The 17,910-nt window shown below is 36.3% G+C and overlaps 2 protein-coding genes across 2 annotated transcripts; one reads left to right on the plus strand and one right to left on the minus strand.

Moving 5' to 3' along the window:
- Nucleotides 1-3,991: 3,991 nt before the first annotated feature.
- LOC119981746 (zinc finger CCCH domain-containing protein 1-like) lies at nt 3,992-6,232 on the minus strand. The gene is made up of 4 exons (XM_038824860.1): nt 5,973-6,232; nt 5,594-5,653; nt 4,659-5,485; nt 3,992-4,347 (listed from the first exon to the last, which is right to left on the minus strand). The coding sequence occupies exons 2-4, from the start codon at nt 5,634-5,636 to the stop codon at nt 4,240-4,242; spliced, it is 978 nt and encodes a 325-aa protein (XP_038680788.1). The 5' UTR covers nt 5,637-5,653; nt 5,973-6,232; the 3' UTR covers nt 3,992-4,239.
- A 6,343-nt stretch (nt 6,233-12,575) lies between these two features.
- LOC119982541 (gibberellin receptor GID1B-like) lies at nt 12,576-15,391 on the plus strand. Its single transcript, XM_038825987.1, has 2 exons — nt 12,576-13,181; nt 13,896-15,391. The coding sequence occupies exons 1-2, from the start codon at nt 13,143-13,145 to the stop codon at nt 14,889-14,891; spliced, it is 1,035 nt and encodes a 344-aa protein (XP_038681915.1). The 5' UTR covers nt 12,576-13,142; the 3' UTR covers nt 14,892-15,391.
- The last annotated feature ends 2,519 nt before the right edge of the window (nt 15,392-17,910 follow it).

A 17,910-nucleotide genomic window follows, 5' to 3' on the forward strand; every position in this document is an offset into this window, starting at 1 on the left:
CATTTCACATAAGACGAGAGTCGACATTTTACCTTTCCTTGTAAATTCCAGTCTTTGACAAGCACATTATGAACATCATCTTGAAAACAGATATTAGAGCGGGATCCACTTTTTTGGGAATATGAGTCGAAGCAATAAGCAATAACAAGAATATCTTTAGTGGAACATATTTCACAATCCTTAGAGAGATAGTTCAATAATAGACTAAGGGATAAGTAATTCGATCCTAAAAATATATGGACCATTTTTAGGGACTTTGTATATCTGGTAAGAATTTACGAAACACTTTTTTGGTTGAGTCTTACAGAAAGCCGTATAAAGGCTCTTAAATTTATTCATCCTTTTCCTTAATTAATTGTCTGATTAACATTGAAAGTCATTAAAGCACTAAATTAGCTCAAAATGCTATTTGTGGTGTTATTCACTGCACTTACTTTCAAGTTTGAACAACAACTCTTTTTGATTGCTCCTGTTAATTTGTTTCTTATGTAATTTACTAAGGTACTCTAACAGCCTAACGTTTAATTTAAAGTTCTCCTACATCAATCTATAATACTTCTTTGTGGAGTGTGATCCCAATAAAATGGTTGTGTCTGATGGGGATAAAACTACAAGTTGAATCTGCCTTATGTCCTCAAGTATGCTACCATACTCATCTTATTTGATGCAAGATTGGCCACAACATAATGCTTATAGCGAGTCTAGCAGGTTTTGCTAGTCTAGTTTTTCTGTTCTGGTAGTTATGATTGAAGCATGCCATCCTCAATATTAGGTGCTCCAATGGATGACTTGATGGTCTTTTTTTAGAAGCACATATTCATTTAGGAACATTATGCCGGCAATATCAACCATTGAAAATGATGGCCACTTTGACTCAAGCCGTACAGCACATATAGAAACTGTGCAATATCTTACCCGACAGCATTCTTGAAAGTGGCATACTTGGGCAAAGACAGCCAGACGAATCAAAAAACACCATGGTGCAGTGGTGTTACATAATCAAGATTCCTCAAACGTTTAATTTGTTGAGATGTAATTTTCCATCATGTTTTTTAAAGAAATGATGCGCAAGAGTATGGCCCCTAATTATTTATTCACTTGCTCTTGAAATTATCGTAGGAAAATACATGATTATCTCTTGGTATTTAACTAACGATCAATGTCTGTGGTTTTGTATTCAGTTGATTATTATACTATATGGAGCTCACATTGTCATGTATCATAGACAACAGCTTGCTTGTTTGTAGCCATAAAAGACAAATTTAATTATTTATCATCAACTAGTTTATTGAATTTTATCAGTCATCTTAAAAGTTAATGCTATGTATAATTATATATTTTTCTCATCTTGCTTACGAATAATGCTGCAAATTGGTATTGTTATTTCGTGGTAGATAAGCATGCTGAATAATGATCTAATGGCTGTGAAGTACTTATTAAATTTTAGAATATCAAACAGCAATCAATTAATGATTGCTCAAAACTTCCAGATAAGTTTAATAGATATACTTCCCTGCATATTTGTCCCTAATATTTTTTTAGAAAGATGCAAGTAATTGCATCCACATAATGCATTATTGAATGGATTTCAATTATAGTCTTGATAGTTTGGAGGCATCACTCTTCTCCAGCTGTTTGCTTTTTTAGGCTCATTTCTTGATACCTTTTGTTTTTCAGTATATCCAGCCGTTCGAGTCCAACTCACCTTATGTACCATGAAAACAACAGTTCAAAGTTTATCAGACAGGTAACAATTTGTTAAACCATTTCATTATTTTAGTCTCACTAGACTTCCTTTTCCCCCCTTTTGCTTGAACAGACATATTTGCATCTGCTTCACTAAATTTTGTCTTTCTATATATGATCTTTATTCACATTTAAAAATCACTGAGGCAGCATGCTGGCTGTTCCGAGAGCAGAAAGCATCTTATCCTTGACTTTGTTCAGCCCTCAAATCTTATTTTGTGCTTAAATTCTGTATATCGTCTGCCAGTCTTTGCATTGACAACATTGAAATAAAGAAATGCCATTCATTTCTGATATATAATAGGATGATAAACTATATGCATTTGTTCGCTTTTGGCGCTTCAATAGAGGCATCAGCAACAACAGGTTTGTGTGCCAAAACCTTGGACACGAATTCAATATTGAATAGATAACCATAGCAAGCAGTGTCAAGAAGTAATTGCCTCATGTCACTTGGACGGTTAAGGCATAACGTGAACTGCTTTCAAAATTAAACTCTGATAAGTTTATGGAGAAAAACAAGGGTAGGTGAGTCACATCTTTGTCTTTAAATTCTTGACCGGGGACGAATTGAGGACCGTACCAGCTGAAGAGAACCAGTTCACGAGAACTTGTTCGTGTGCTTAATGGAATAAAGGGAAACTTCCCTTTTGTGTACAAAACTTGGATCCAGGGGTTCCGCTAGTTTTTGAGATGTGTCATATCATATTACATTATTTTTATTTTTAAAATTTTTAAATTTAAAATTTGTCTGATAGGGAATCGTAAAGCCCAAAATCCTGAAAGCTAGCCTCTTCAAGGATGGATGGTCAAGTATGGGAAAGGAATTATGTGGGGAGTTTGATCTTGAACCATTAATTCATAGCACGAGGACTGGATACCCCATCAAATGCGAGAAATTTATTTTTGGCTTCGTAGGCTTAGGTCAGAGTGTCGGGAACTCTCGGTGTTATTTTATTGTTAGAATTGAGTGTGAAGTTAAAATATGAAAACGATCCAATCAACCAAGGAATACCTTTTCAGTTTTGTCGGCTGATTTCATTCTAAGTACTTTCGTTATTCGTTTTCATAGTGATGCCATGGAGTCTCCACAATTAAATTAAACGGTCAAGTTTCATTTTTATCCTGATCAGAGAAAAATAATAATAAGCAACTCTTTACCATAATTTAGAATTTTCAAACCGTGTGTACTTTGCTTACGAAATTCATTCGATAAACTTGTTTTGGGATGATTGGGAGGCTTATGAAAAAGTGAGGTTGAGTGGTTGACCATTGATGTGCCTAGTCAAACCATGGAACTAAAGGCTGAACGAGCCCTCACAATACCTGCTTCCATTGGGCCGAGTGATTGGACCTAATTTCTCTCCAAGCCCGTCTACGCAGAAAGACTCACAAGACACGGATCAAAGAATCCAATTCGGCAATCCATCTTCTTCAAACCCTAGACCCAGACAATGTGGAGTTTGTATTTTTTATTTCCAAGGCAAGATGTACTCCATTGCTATCAAGAAGAAGAAAAAAAAGACATTCCTTCCATTTAAATCCACACTGATATTGTTATTAAAATACATACTAATATGACGTTCAAATTTTGACCCGTGAGATTGTGGAGGTAACTATATGAGGGGGGCAAAAAAAAAACACCCTATCAACTTTTTGGCATGATCAACAAGAAAATGAGTCCCATCACTAACACCTCAATTGAAAGTTGAAACCAATCATAAGCTCTAAAAAAATAAAAACTTTGACACCGGTAAATGACGTAAATTATTTAAGGCCTGACTGACCATACCGGCAGCAAATGAATTGTATTATGTAGAAAATATTTACCAGTGATAAGGGCAGAAGAAGCAGTTCTTAGAATTTAAATAGTTCAGAATGGATTCTAAAATGTGTATCAGAACGGCTCATCCAATCCCTCCCATTAACAGCTTGGTTACCGTAAAAGAGGGTATTTTCTCCAACCTATAATCCCGCCACTCCAACGACAGGCAAAGGCAAGGCAACAGACAGTCGAGAAAGTGAAATAGAAGACCTCAAGATGCCATACTTGACTAGATCCCAAGGGAGCAATGGAAACTAGATGCTGGTTGTGGTGGTGTTCAAGCAACCCATGGCAAGTGGGCGAATACGAAAACTTCGATCGGATGGCTGTTTACCAACTTATATTAAGGTCAAGCGAAGAAGAGAGAGTAATACTAATACTATTCTGAGTCTCTGACCATAAGAAATTATAGTGCAACTGAGAAAAAGTGTCGGAGTTCACCCATATTACCAATGCCGTATTACAGCCTCTCTACTCTACAAGACTACATCATTTCAAGATCAAGTCTGTTAATTATACTATGTTTGCTAACATTCTAGGACAGAAATGAGGAAATTTTAAATTATCTTAAAAACTAACAAGGAGCAGCAAACAGACATTATTGCTTGCATGGCAGCAAAGTAAAAAAGTTTCAAGCAGCCATGCCTACAAACATATAAAGTGAAGAATTACTTTTTACCCTCGGCAGCCATCCTCTTACGTATTTCATGAGCCGCATTGAATATTCCTAGAGTTGGCTTGTTGCATACAAAGCACTTCTTGTTCTTTGAATGATGCTGTCATCAAAATCATACACAAGTTAAGAACATCCAATCAAATAAAGAAATGTCGCACAGTAACAGCAAAAACATGGTTTCGAATGGAATGCAAAGTTTGTGTGTTAAGAACATGTATGGCACTCCAGTGCATGAGAAGTAAAAAGTAAAGACATAGAATCCAAAGGCATAATGAACTAATGAAGCATATGCACATGTGAGGAAAAGCCAAAATCTCGTATCATGGAAAGTAATCAAAGCTTCTGACTCTGAAAGCTTGCTGAGAAATCGGAATTCATAAAATGGGATCAATTTGCTATGCATCAGATTACCTTTAGTGCGCAATGCTCGCAGAAGTAGTGCTTGCAGTTAGTCACAACAGGATCCGAAAAGGGCTGCCTACAAATGAAACATGCAAAGGGTAGCTCATCATCTTCATCTTCATCTTCATCATTCTGATATGCAACCCCCTCATCCTCGTCATCCCCTCCGAGAGCCAAATTTCTCTTCCTTGCCTTCTCTGCTTCCTCCCATTCCTTCTCCATCTGCCATCCAGATTTGTAATCCCCTCGATCATGCATAAATTTGCACGAATCTCCATATCCACAATAACCAGTCTCTTTGTAATCCTTACAAATGTCTGGTTGATAATCAAACCTGGCAGAAACTCTAATGTGAGCAGAAGCTCGAAGAGGACCATGCGATCCACCAGCCTTTTCACTGGCAATAGTCTGCTCTCTTCGAAAACCAGCTTTGTGATCTGTATACCCATGAATCCCTTTATATAACTTCTCATCACCAGAGCTTTGTTTTTTCCCTTTCAAAGCCTCGTCAGCCTTTTTGAGAGCCCTTTCTCGGATAGCCCGTGCATCTTTCGAGAAATCAGTCTCAGTTTCTAGAGTTGCAGTTGCTTTGCTATCATTCTGAACCTGAATTTCCTTTGAAGATTCAAATTGAAAGATTGGCCTCTCAGGCTCTTTGTTTGCATCTGCAGATACAGAGCTTTTAGAGGATCCAGTCGAAAAATATAGTTTATTGTCGGGCTTTGGAGCCTTCTTCTGAGGATGCAACAAGAAGCTTTCAGTTTCTGAATCTTCTTCATCAACAGTTCTTTTCCTGATGTTTTTGCTCTTCGAAGGCTTCCTGAAAAAACTGCAAACTGAAAATAAAATAAAATCAAACCATTGTTGCACAGATCAAACAATAGCAATAGCAAAAGCAAAAGGGCGAAAAAGACACCAAAAACCCAATTTCGATATGTCTCTACCTTGTTCAGCCTTTTGAGGTTCAGGTTCACTTGAATCGGCCATATGCGTCTTTATGGTTCCTGGATAGAAGGTCATGTACATATCAATTGTGGTACTTACCCACCAAAACAAACAAAAATTACATAAAGCGACGATAACAGTCGGTCAAATCGGTGAATACTGATAACAGTAGTTCATATCAGTGGATACTCGACAAAATATCTTTCTTATTTTGCGAGTACGTGAGCAGATCGCGAAAGGCATGAAAATCATACGATATCATTAGCGTATCGTCCGTTGCAACTTGCAATGTGTCAGCCACAATTACAACCGCTCTTGGGGCGTTAATCGACATGAAAACAAATTGCCTAAAATAGAAGAAGAAGGTAAGATACGTGCCTTGTATTTAGTTGAACGGATTGGAACTGTTCTTCTGAGACAGGAAAGCCGAGAAACAGCCAGAAACGATGTGAATTAGGGTTTACGTTGCAGAGAACAAGTAAGAACTGCGCTGAACCTTCTGTAACAAAAACTGCAGCTACGGACGACGAATCACCCACGGATTAGGGTTAGAATTCCTGACTATGTCGCACATAAGGAGGAAGCTGAAGAGAGAAGATATGTATGCCGCAGAGCAGGAGAAACCGAGAAACTAGAAAGTAGAAGGAATGAGTGCGGGCTCCGATGAACACAGAAGGCCCAAGTTAAATTGGGCTCTAGGTCGGTTACACAAAAGGCCCATATCAAACTTGAAGTCACAGTCAAACCCAAGAGGCCAATGATCGGGCCTTCTCAATGACCAAGCCCCTAAAGTTCAATAGCTCTGCCTCTAGGTAATTCATTGGGGGAAAAGTTACCGACACCCCGTGGTTTGGTCAATTTGTAATTTTGTTACATCCATTGCCATTGAGTAATTATTTGGTGTTCTTGACACATCACTTCATATGTTTATGTGATGTATCAAAATCAATGAGACGGTACCCGAGAATATTAAAATACTTCTCTAATGAGATGTTGACACATGTCACCACACAGACTGAACAAGAGGAGATCGAGTTGGGGAGCATCTCAGTTAACCCAGATGTCACCTTGCTATTGCTATGTAGTCTACATTTAAAATAATAAATATGTCATCATAAAATATCAATTGAATGGAGAAATTATGTTATTTTCTATATTTTTAAAGTTTTAGTACTACATTAATTCAAAAAATCACTAAAAAAAAAGAAGAAGAATTTTCTTCTTTTAGTCTCGACAAAAAATGGACTATTAGCTGGCTCAATATATATAGTCCAATCCACCTCTCAAATCAACCATAACAAGCCAATTTTGAGTGACTCAACATAGACAAAAATTAAGCTGGGTGACATTGTTTTTAACTAACAAGGACAAAAAATTACAAAATATTTTCATGAAATCTTGTTCTTTTTCTCTATTAATCAAAATTAGGCACATAAAAATGTCAGAAAAAAAAATGTGTCTTAAACTAATTACCAAGAAACCAAAGCATCTGAACATGAATGGAACAAATATTTTGTACCAAGTAATCAACAACGCATGTGATTCCACTCTTTGGTTTATGCTTTGCAGTCAAAGGAAATGGACAGTGAACCCAACAATTATTACATAAAAAAGCTTCCTTCATTATATTCATTGTACTTAGTTTGGTCATATTCTGACAAAAAATTTTAAAAAGCGAAAGACAAAATTCAGTTTGTTCTTCTCCAAGAGAGAGAGAGACTAGTTATCCAATCCACCACATTCATTGAACGTAGTTTTTCCCAGTTAAAAAGGACTTCCTTTTAGACATTTAAAAAATAAAAAAAAATACATTTTCTCCATTTTTTCCCTTGTACTGGTTGGATACCCAAAGACAGCCCCCATTGTACGCACCGTTTTGTTTCTATATATATATTAATGTGGATTGTTGTTCATTAGTTATGTTTGTTAAGATAATGTAAGTTTTCCACATCTCCATCAATGATACCAAATTATCAAGATTTTTTTTTAGGGTTTAGAAAATATTCGATATTCAATAGGTAAGTTTGTACCAAAAAAAAAAGTATAATAGGAAAGTAATTACACTTTAAAATAATGGAAATTATTCTTTTAAAAAAAATTATATAAATGGGCCGGATCCCAATTTTCATATAATCCACAAAACTCGAAATTTTGGGCTTCGGCCCATGTTGAAGTTCTCTTTCTCTCTTTTCTTTATATAAGATTAAAAGGGTAAAAAAAATTCAAAAAGGCCCCATGTCATGCCCTACGAAAGAAATCTTAATATAAATAAAACAAAAAAGTAAAAAAAATCTGTTACTACTATTATTATTATTAATATTATTTATTTTGGGGGGCGTTGATTGTAATTGGTGGAAAGTTGGTTTTAATTTGAACACGTAAATCAAGAAAACCAAGTGCTTGGGTCTTTCATTGGTGGGGATTGACCCAAATCGGCACAACATTCCAAAAGCTGTTCCTAGTTGTTGACCTAACGCACTAAATGACAAATTAACTCCCCACCTTTGTGGGGCCCTTACGTTAAATAACTTAAATCCAAAATCAACTTAAGCAAGTGAATGAAGACTGTCAAGTGTATACACACACACACATATATAATATATATAAATATATATATAGTTCTCTAGAGATAGAGAGAGAGGGGGGGGGGGGGTAGTGGGAAAGCAACACGGCATCATGTTTGGTATAAGCGTGTGCGAGTATGTTTGTGTGACACATGCTTAGCCACCTCCATATAAGGACAACAGATGCATCCAAATACACAAGCACTAACCTTTTTCTTTTTTCAAAATATATATTCTTCTATATATATATAATTTATATTTGGGTACATGGATTCGTATATTTTTCCAGTAGAGTGTACACGGTCGGTTTTGGTCAATTTTTGTCGAATTTTATATATAAATTTAACCAATTGTTTGGTTGGTTATTGAGGATTTGATCGGTTTGTCGGTCAATCCTCATTAATTTACATTTGACAATAATCGATCAAATGATCAATTCGATTTAGCATGGTTTTTTTGGATATCCCTACTTTCCAAACACTAAATAAATTGTGGACACTGAATTTGAGTTTTTTTATACTATAATAATTCATTTTTCAACTAATTTGGATGTAAGTTGTACCACGTTAGGTTTTAGCTCAATTTATCCTGTTATCAGGTGATAAATTTTTATATGCACGAATCTGACTACTTAAGTTTAAACCCATATCGAATGTCCAAATGACAAGTTTGTTTGGTATCATTATCGATTAAAAAAATATTAATTTTTTTCAATATTTGAAAAAAAAAAAAAAAAACCTTGTGGGTAAAATTATAAGCAACAAACCACCACTATAAAAGACGAATTGTTGCGACAACAAATTAATCTATAGCATCGAGACCCTAAATAGACATAGAATCCACCATCAACAAATATCCACCATTATCATTGTCATGCATATAAACATCAACACATCCTAATAATGTAAATTACCTTTTTTGGTTCCCAATTGCATGCCTAGCCCATAGCCCCATATGCGAGGGTTAGTTTTTGATATTTTATTACATGCAATTGCCTTAAGAGAATCTCCCATAAACACCACTCATTGCAAAGCCACAAAGTCAATACCCCCATTTTTATCTTCAATTACAAATACTTTGACCATGTCCATTTAACTTTTTTTTAAAAAAATAAGCGGGATGAGAGATTTGAATTTGAGTATGTGGACGTACCATCAAATTGAGCATGCCTTAATCACCTCGATTGATGGGTTATTGACAACTATATACATATACATACACATGTATATTTTTATAGATGGATAAATATAGACTCAAAAAAAGATAGATAGACCAAGTCCAAGTCCCTCTCCTACACCCCATAGGCCCATATGAAAGACTACATGGAAATAATGGTAACTTCATTATCATAAGTGCTAGTGACTAGGGTTATCTAAGAAAATCACACCAAATAGAATCTATTTTCAATAATGGATCGAATGATCAATTAAATTTATATCTAAAAATTGATCGAAATCGATCATATACACCTCTACTAATGACCAACTTAATAAAAAGATATGATCAAACATTTAACAGAATCTTAGGATTTCCACATTTGTATGGACTTTCCACCTTCAAACCAACCAAAGCAATGTACTCCCCATAAAGTACCCAACACTCACTTTTCTTCACTTTTTTTCTTTTTTTTCCACACCGCATGTTTCCAAACACCCCAAAAAAAAATCCATCAATCAAACCACTCAAACAAAGCAGGTTAAGCCACGTGGCAAGCTCAGAGACCTTGATGACTATGATGGGGTATTCTAAAGTGGGTCCCATAGCGGGAGCCTTATGATGATCGTACCAGCTTGTTTTAAGCAGGAAGACTTTCGAGTCTGGTTGGTGTGTTTTCCACGAGGGACCCATCCAATTCATAGTGCGAGCTCTCTGGGCCGCCACGTGTCCAGTCCCAATCAAAGGTTGATGGACCAGATATACACTGCTCTACCAGAATACGACAAAATCCAATGCCCACGTCATATAATATATAGATAACTCCAGAACAGAAATAGAAAAAATTTAAAAACAAGAAATAAATTTTTTGAAAAGAAAGGCTCCGGCTCCTCGCAAAGTCTCTGCCAAATTACATGCCGTCACGCGACTTCCGCTAGAGGACAAAACAGGTGTCATTGTCAGTGGCAATTAAGGGGTTTGGAAGAGGAAAGGAGGGTAGTTCCGGGATTTGAATAGTTAGGGAAGGGTGGGGGTGGGTTTGGCAAAAAGGAGTCGAGAGGGAACATTTTGTCGCCAAGTGCCTTGGCGTGGGCCGCACGCAGGAAACTTGTCTCCTTTTTCTTTTCGTTTTGTTTTTTAGCGGAAATTCCCGATGAGGACAACTATGGCCACTGGCCAGACTTAACTAAAGGCTATCTCCAGTCCACGACTGATTTTCAATTTTTTGTTAGGATGATAAATAATTAAATATCACAACTAAAATTTTTTTTTTGTGTGGAAAATACCACTATTAATTTTCTTTTTCCAATATTTATACAAATTAATATATAAAACTCCCCTCAGCTTAAGTCCAACACGACTTTATCCTTTTATTAAAAAGATACTCAAGTGTTGAGCTGTTGGGCTTCACTCATAACTCATATCACTTGGTATTTTCAAACTTCCATGAGATATTATCGTTCTAACAAAAAAATTTATTGTTTAACTTTTTAAAAGAAAAAAAGAAGAAGGAGATTCAACATCTCAAAAGCGTGGGTTAAGTGAGGATACTAGCTACAATCTCAAAAAAGAATTAAATTTTATTATTTTAATAAAGTACCTAACAATTTGTGTTCCTTTTATTTTAAATAATTGTCAAGTAAGTAGAAATATATATATTCTATATTTCTATTGATGAGCCAATTTTTAAAGTACAAATGAGTAGGTACAACTATACAGTCTACACCCAATATACTCTTTTTTTTATTTGTACATGTATATTTCGGAACCTTTAAATATAAAAATAATAATGCATCGTGAATCATTTTGTGTAATTGCGTGGAAGCATTAAAAGTGAGCTTAAAGGCTTTTAATATGTGGAGAGACAAAACAAAAAATATATATTATTAAAACAATACTAAAGCCTTTAAAAAAAATTGTTAGATCTTATTTGTAGGGAGCATATCATCAAAAATTTAATCAATGAAATTCCGCATTAATTTTCATTTGAATTCTATTAATATTAAATTATTAATAACAAAATTGTCATTGATCTTAATGGTGTATTAGGCAATAGGATTGTCATAAGATGTTGCCCTTGGTACTGATAAGCATGGCATGCACAAGAGAACACGTAAGCTAGGGAGTCTCTAGAGTGTGTTCGGAATGACCTCTCCAACGCTCAATTTAATAAGCTATAAACTGAGAGTACTCGGTGATATGAGCTCTCTCTAGTAGTAAGTAAAGTGCATGAGTTAAAAGTTGGGGATCGTTTTAAATGAGTTAGATGAGTTTTAGTTTTGGTAGGAGTAGTTGTTCTCTCTTTCGTCTCACGTGAATTTATAGGAAAGTGAGTCATGTGTTGATTTTCCTATGGTGTTTAGTCATCATAGGTTACCGAGGATACATGCTTGTTATCACGCCGAGGGGGCATCTTGATATTGTCGTTATGCTCTCACTTCGACTATTTTACCTTATGTTGGCTTTTTTGATATCTTCTCTTCAATTGGTGTCCTCGATTTTAAATTGGTCGGTGACCGAAGATACTTTACTTCCCTAATTGATGAGAGCTCGACTCTACGTGTCACGTGTCAATCTCTAAGCAAGGGACACTTTGATAATATCAAAATATATAATTCAACTTCTGAAATTTGAGATGAAGTTTTTTTTTTTGTTGTTGTTGTTGTTGAGACCTTGATTTTTGAGAATCATGCTACCTTTTTGGTAATGTTTTCTCTTTATTATGGTTCAATATTTAGAGATGACCGTGATACATTTATCATGGTAATTTGGGTGTTCATAAGTGGTATGCACCGGTGTTGATTTCTCCTAAGCTTCATTTATAAAATTAGTCAAACATCATGTGCCACCCACTTTGATATTCATTTTTTTTTTTAAAATTCCACAAAATATTTACCATCCCAAACTAAAAATATTATGAGTTCAAATGGAGAGGACCAGATAATTTCATGAAATAAAAATCACGAAGAGAAAGTAAAAATATTCTCATAGCGGAACTATAAATTTCTCCGAGCGGACAAATTTATAAATGAGAAAACCAACTCCCATGGGGTGTAGGTAGTCAAAAAGTGGGGGTGTCAATAGCCAAAAATGTTCCCATTAAACCTCCAGGTTCACAGGTGACTAAACTCTAATAAATTTGGAATATAGATAATAATTATAATAATTAAATATTATATCAGGAAAAAAAAGAAATTTATTATGTGTATATATATATAATAACTATATCTAGACTCTAGTAGACGTAGAGTAACAGTAATACAAAGCTGTTAAAGATAGAGATAGAGAGAGGGGGAGATGGTAGGACCCACGAAAACAGTTTAATTCAGCCGTCCGATTTGTCGTCTCTATCATCTCCGTCCACTATCGTCGCTCCTCCCTTCTTTGTGTGGTTTTGACTCTCCATTTTCTTCTCTCTTTTTATTATCCGCTCTCACTGATAATCTGCAACGCAACACGTATATCAATCTCTCTCTCACTCTCTCTCTGTGTGTTCTTTGTTCTCTTATTTTATATAAACGGACAGTCTCTTCCTTGTTCAGAACTCTAAAACGAGGAATCAATCAGAGGTAAGAGAGTACAAAAGGACGACCCCGTACTGTAGATGCATAGATAGTTAGATATATAGCGGTTTTACAAAGCTGAGTTTACTGGTTTCTTCATTCACATCTATCAAATCGAACTTTCTCAGTTTCTCCTGTGAATTGACTCGGGTGAGAACTCTATAGTTGTTATGAGGGTTTGGGTTTGAAGATCTTCTTCTTTCACTTCTGGGTTTGTTCTTACTTAGGCTCTTTTTATTGGGGCGTTTTGGGCTGAAACGCCATCCATGGCGGGTAGTAATGAAGTCAATCTCAGTGAATCGAAGGTATTATTCTACACAATTTCTTCTTCTGCCGTTTGATATAGTTTTTGTTTTTTTTTTTTATGATGTGGGGGCTCAAATGGTGATTCTGTTTCATGGGTGTTTCTTCTTTTGATGTTTTTGTTGTCATCTTTTGTGGGTTTTCTTTTTTTGTTTCTAGTTGGTTGAAGTTGTGGGAATTGACTCTCTTTGAAGGGGGAAAACAAGGGTTTGGATTTGAATTAAAGAATTTGAGCTGCTTTGGAGGCTAATTACGCTGTTTTCTTTCAAGCTTTGCAGTGTTTGTTATGAGTTTTCCTGTCAGCTAGCAGTGAATGAGTTTGTTTAATTCACTTTCCTTCATTCTCTTTTCTATGTTGGTTTTTGACTCTCTTGTTCTACAAAGCTGAGGATTGAGCATTTTCAGTTCAACTTGGAGAGAGAAAAGCTTAGAACATAAGACTTTGAGGAGGATCTTCAGTTGTGTTGAGGCCCACCTGTCTAGTTTCCTTTGTGGTTCTGATTCTGATTTCTTCATTCAACCTTGGTAATTTGTTGTGTGGGGTTTTGAGGGTGTTCTTTACTTCCTGTTTTGGCTCTGTTGGAACTCTTCTAATCCATTCATCCATGATCTTCAAGACGCATTAGACTAATCTAGTTCTCGCAATAGTTTATAAATTCTCTATACAGCTATTTTTGGATACTACTTCTAATTCCCTGTTCTGCTCTTTCTTGTAGAGGGTTGTTCCCCTGAACACATGGGTCCTCATTTCCAATTTCAAGCTCGCTTACAATCTTCTTCGCCGTCCTGATGGAACTTTCAACCGGGATTTGGCGGAGTTCCTTGAACGTAAAGTTCCCGCCAATACGATTCCTGTGGATGGGGTTTTCTCTTTTGATCATGTTGATAAAGCCACTGGCCTCCTTAATCGGATCTACCAACCAGCTCCTGCAAATGAGGCACAGTGGTGCGCTATAGAGCTCGAAAAGCCCTTGAGCACCACTGAGATTGTTCCAGTCATACTATTCTTCCATGGTGGAAGCTTCACCCATTCCTCCGCCAGTAGTGCTATTTATGATACCTTTTGTCGTCGCCTTGTGAGCGTTTGCAAGGCTGTTGTGGTGTCTGTTAATTATCGCCGATCACCTGAGCATCGGTTCCCATGTGCGTATGACGATGGTTGGACAGCTCTTAAGTGGGTTAAATCCAGGATATGGCTCCAAAGTGGAAAGGATCCAAAAGTTCATGTATACTTGGCCGGAGATAGTTCAGGAGGGAATATAGCTCACCATGTAGCAGTCAGGGCAGCAGAAGAAGATGTGGAAGTATTGGGTAATATCCTCCTTCACCCAATGTTTGGTGGGCAGCAGAGAACAGAATCAGAGAAGAGATTGGATGGGAAGTACTTTGTTACAACCCAGGACCGGGACTGGTACTGGAGAGCATTTCTCCCTGAAGGTGAAGATAGGGACCATCCAGCATGCAACCCCTTTGGTCCTCGAGGCAAGAACATAGAAGGACTCAAGTTCCCTAAGAGTCTTGTTGTTGTGGCTGGTTTGGATCTTATTCAAGACTGGCAGTTAGCATATGTTGAAGGACTGCAGAAATACGAGTTTCAAGTGAAGCTTCTTCATCTAAAGCAGGCAACCATTGGGTTCTATTTCTTGCCAAATAATGAGCACTTCTACACTCTCATGGATGAGATGAAGAACTTTGTGAATCCCAACTGTTAATAGAACTACTTGACCTTACTTACTGGCAGCCATACATAACTGATGCTTGACTTTTCACTTGGGTCTTTTTATTTTCCCCTTTTGGCAGTGACGGTGTGTAGAGCTATAAGATTCTGTAGTATTAGTTCTTACTTTTGTTACTATTCGCGGTGGTGATACCAGAGTTCTGCTCCTTCTGGGACTGGTTTCATGGAATGCGGTTACCAGTTTATCTGAGAAGGCCAGTTTCAATAATTCCCGAGGATCGGAGCTCGTCCATTGGATTGGACTGAACCACCAGATACAAAGCTTACCCCAGTTAGCTTCCCAGCCAAGAAGACAGGAATGGAGAAGTGTGGGGGTAATGGTTGATTAATTTTTTTTTTTGTTTAACTAAACTGGCTATCAGAAGCACTAATGTCAAAAACATGGAATGGAACATATCCACCCTGTTTATGATCTTTTGTATGTCATATACTTTGTGTTCTATAACTCTATAAAGAATTTTGTTTGCACATTAACGAGTTTTCTTCTGTCTTATACTGTTCTGATTGTTGAAGTGTATTTCTAAAGGTTTCTGCATGAACTGTGAAGAGCCTTTACGTGCATTTCTTATCCCACTACTGGGCAGAATCCAATAAGGTCGATTTATATTAAAGATATTGAGATTGGTGCATAATTTTTGTTTGCTTGTGGAATCCTACTTTGATAAACTGCTGCTTTTGTGTCCCATTAAGGATTTAAACCTCAAATCTGCTTGGTATAGTGTTAGATTTGAATGTGAAAGAAGTGAAAAGAAGTTGAAAAAAAGGGAACTTTCTTGGTCATTTCCACTAAAAAAGGTCACAAGAGACTATCCAATGGCATGGCAACTCCTCCAAATGTCCAACAAAGCCAAGACCCAACAAAACAAAATCAAAATTTGTGTGAGAGAAGGGAGAAGAAACAAGAAAAAAATGATTGATCCATTGGGACCAGAATAGTGCATATCATTATCTTTCAACATCAAACTTTGATTATCTATTGTCAGCTACTGATAGGCATAATTGATGGATTTTGTTTGGAGTTTGGGATAAAAGCAAACACATGAAATTTGGCTTTGTTTTTGATGGTCATCAACTAGTGGTTGGGAGTTTTGGATGTATTATAAGGAACAACTTTGAATATTGAAAACCCAACATTTTTTTTCTTCTAATTTTCTTTTCTTTCTTTTTTTTTTTAAAAAAATTTAAGCTTTAGAGTGTTAAATAGGGCACTAAGTGGTAGAAACAGCTAAGGTTTGGACAATGACATGGAGCCCTGTCTTTACTTGACTTTCTAGGGGCATTTGCTTAGAATATAGTGCTTTTGGTCTGAACCTGTCAATCAGCCAAAAATATTCACTTTATTCTTCTTCTTCTTCTTCTTCGTTATTTCTTTGTTAAGATTTTGATGGTTGTTTTTTTTTTAAAATTTCTGTCTTATTATGAAATGTCCCTTCTAGATTAGATGCTTATAGGTTAATGAAATTATTCTCTAATACTACATCCATGGAGGCAATGTCAACAAATGGGTTTTATTTAATGGGTGATTACAGACAAAAACCTTAATTAGTTGGTCGGTATCTCCACTGTTTAACGTATTTAATCAAATTTTGGTGGGTCATTAGTTTCGGTCTCTGTGTTCACACTACCAACATCTTCTCTCTTTCTAGGTTTATGTTTTTTGTTGATTGATTAGTTTATCATTATATTACCAAATCATAGATTTCTTGATTCCCTGTGTTGATTTCAAAACCTAATTGGAGTTGACCAAAGCTGGAACTCGTTTTGGGTATGGGTTAGGGATTTGCTTTTCAAATAAAGGTGTTGCAACTCGAAGGGAGTGATTGGGAGACAAAGTTGACGGCATTAACTATTGCAAAAAGCAAGAGCTCTTAGGTTTAACTCTCATGTCTAACAAATTTCTATAGTCATCTCCATGGATCAAAGGTCCTATAATTGCCTGATGCGTGTGAGATGGGAGGAGTCACGTGCCCGCGATTTCTCATATAAGATAGGATTCAATATGACCGTGTCTTGGATGAGTTGCTCATTAAAAATAAAATAAAATAATGGTGGTGCAGCTTAAAGAAAAATGTTTGTTCATTGGAATGGTTTAGGTATTATCCCACAATGCTGACAAGAATATGATAACAAGAAAACATGGAAAATTAAAAAGTAGATGATGTTGAAAGGCAATAACTCAAGAATATAAGACAAGAGAACAGGACAAATGGGTGCCACCTTATTAGCACATGAATTTAAACTTTCAAGCATGAAAGAATCCATGACTGTAATACATACATACATATATATATATAAAAGTAATAATTGAAGGATAAAAATGCAGTTGATTTCACATGCACAAAAATGAAGTTTCCAGAAGCAATGCCAGCCAAACCAAGAAAAACCAAGACTCTGTTTATAGGCATGGAGTCAAAAGCCATTATGGTCCAATCCAACAATCATGAAAGACAAAAGCTTTAAACAACAAACTTTGTTTTTTTTTACTTGGTCTAGTCAAGGAATGGTCGGTGTCTGATCTTGGGTTCCGTCTTGAAGATCTGACCACAACCCCCCCCCCCTCTTCATTTCTGGCATAAGCTTTGGAGCACCAAAAAGGGAAAGACCTGTGTTCAAACAAAAGCCATAGAAAAAAAAATGTAGAATAGTCAGATGAAGGAAAAAAAAAACCCAGTAAAAACATGGCAGGAATTTATTACTGACCACAACTACTTCTTTGCCTAACAATAGACAAAAGTCATTCCACCACCAGCAACCATGTCGGATTGATTTAATCTTCTGCTGTTTCTTTCTGTCAAATTTTGCACATGGTTACGGTAACATTTCTCAAAGAATTCTGCTTAGATTCCCTATTCAATGAAAGCAACAAACTGTGTACAAATAAATGCTCCATAGCTAAACAGGGGGAGAGCAACAAAATTCATCAATCTTGAACTTTTATTAGCTTCCTGGTCTGCAAAGTGTATATGCATCATGCTAGCCTCCCACCCGTGTAA

This window comes from Tripterygium wilfordii, chromosome 17, assembly GCF_013401445.1.
Source record: "Tripterygium wilfordii isolate XIE 37 chromosome 17, ASM1340144v1, whole genome shotgun sequence".
NCBI classification, from domain to species: Eukaryota; Viridiplantae; Streptophyta; class Magnoliopsida; order Celastrales; family Celastraceae; genus Tripterygium; species Tripterygium wilfordii.

What these genes read in the sequence shown, in the direction of transcription:
- LOC119981746 (XM_038824860.1), bottom strand. Translation starts at nt 5,636, where the DNA reads ATGGCCGATTCAAGTGAACCTGAACCTCAAAAGGCTGAACAAG. An exon ending in ACCTCAAAAGGCTGAACAAG is followed by an intron (nt 5,486 to 5,593) that starts GTAGAGACATAT and finishes TTTTATTTTCAG; the next exon opens with TTTGCAGTTTTTTCAGGAAG. An exon ending in GCGAGCATTGCGCACTAAAG is followed by an intron (nt 4,348 to 4,658) that starts GTAATCTGATGC and finishes TTTTGATGACAG; the next exon opens with CATCATTCAAAGAACAAGAA.
- LOC119982541 (XM_038825987.1), top strand. Translation starts at nt 13,143, where the DNA reads ATGGCGGGTAGTAATGAAGTCAATCTCAGTGAATCGAAG. An exon ending in TCAATCTCAGTGAATCGAAG is followed by an intron (nt 13,182 to 13,895) that starts GTATTATTCTAC and finishes TCTTTCTTGTAG; the next exon opens with AGGGTTGTTCCCCTGAACAC.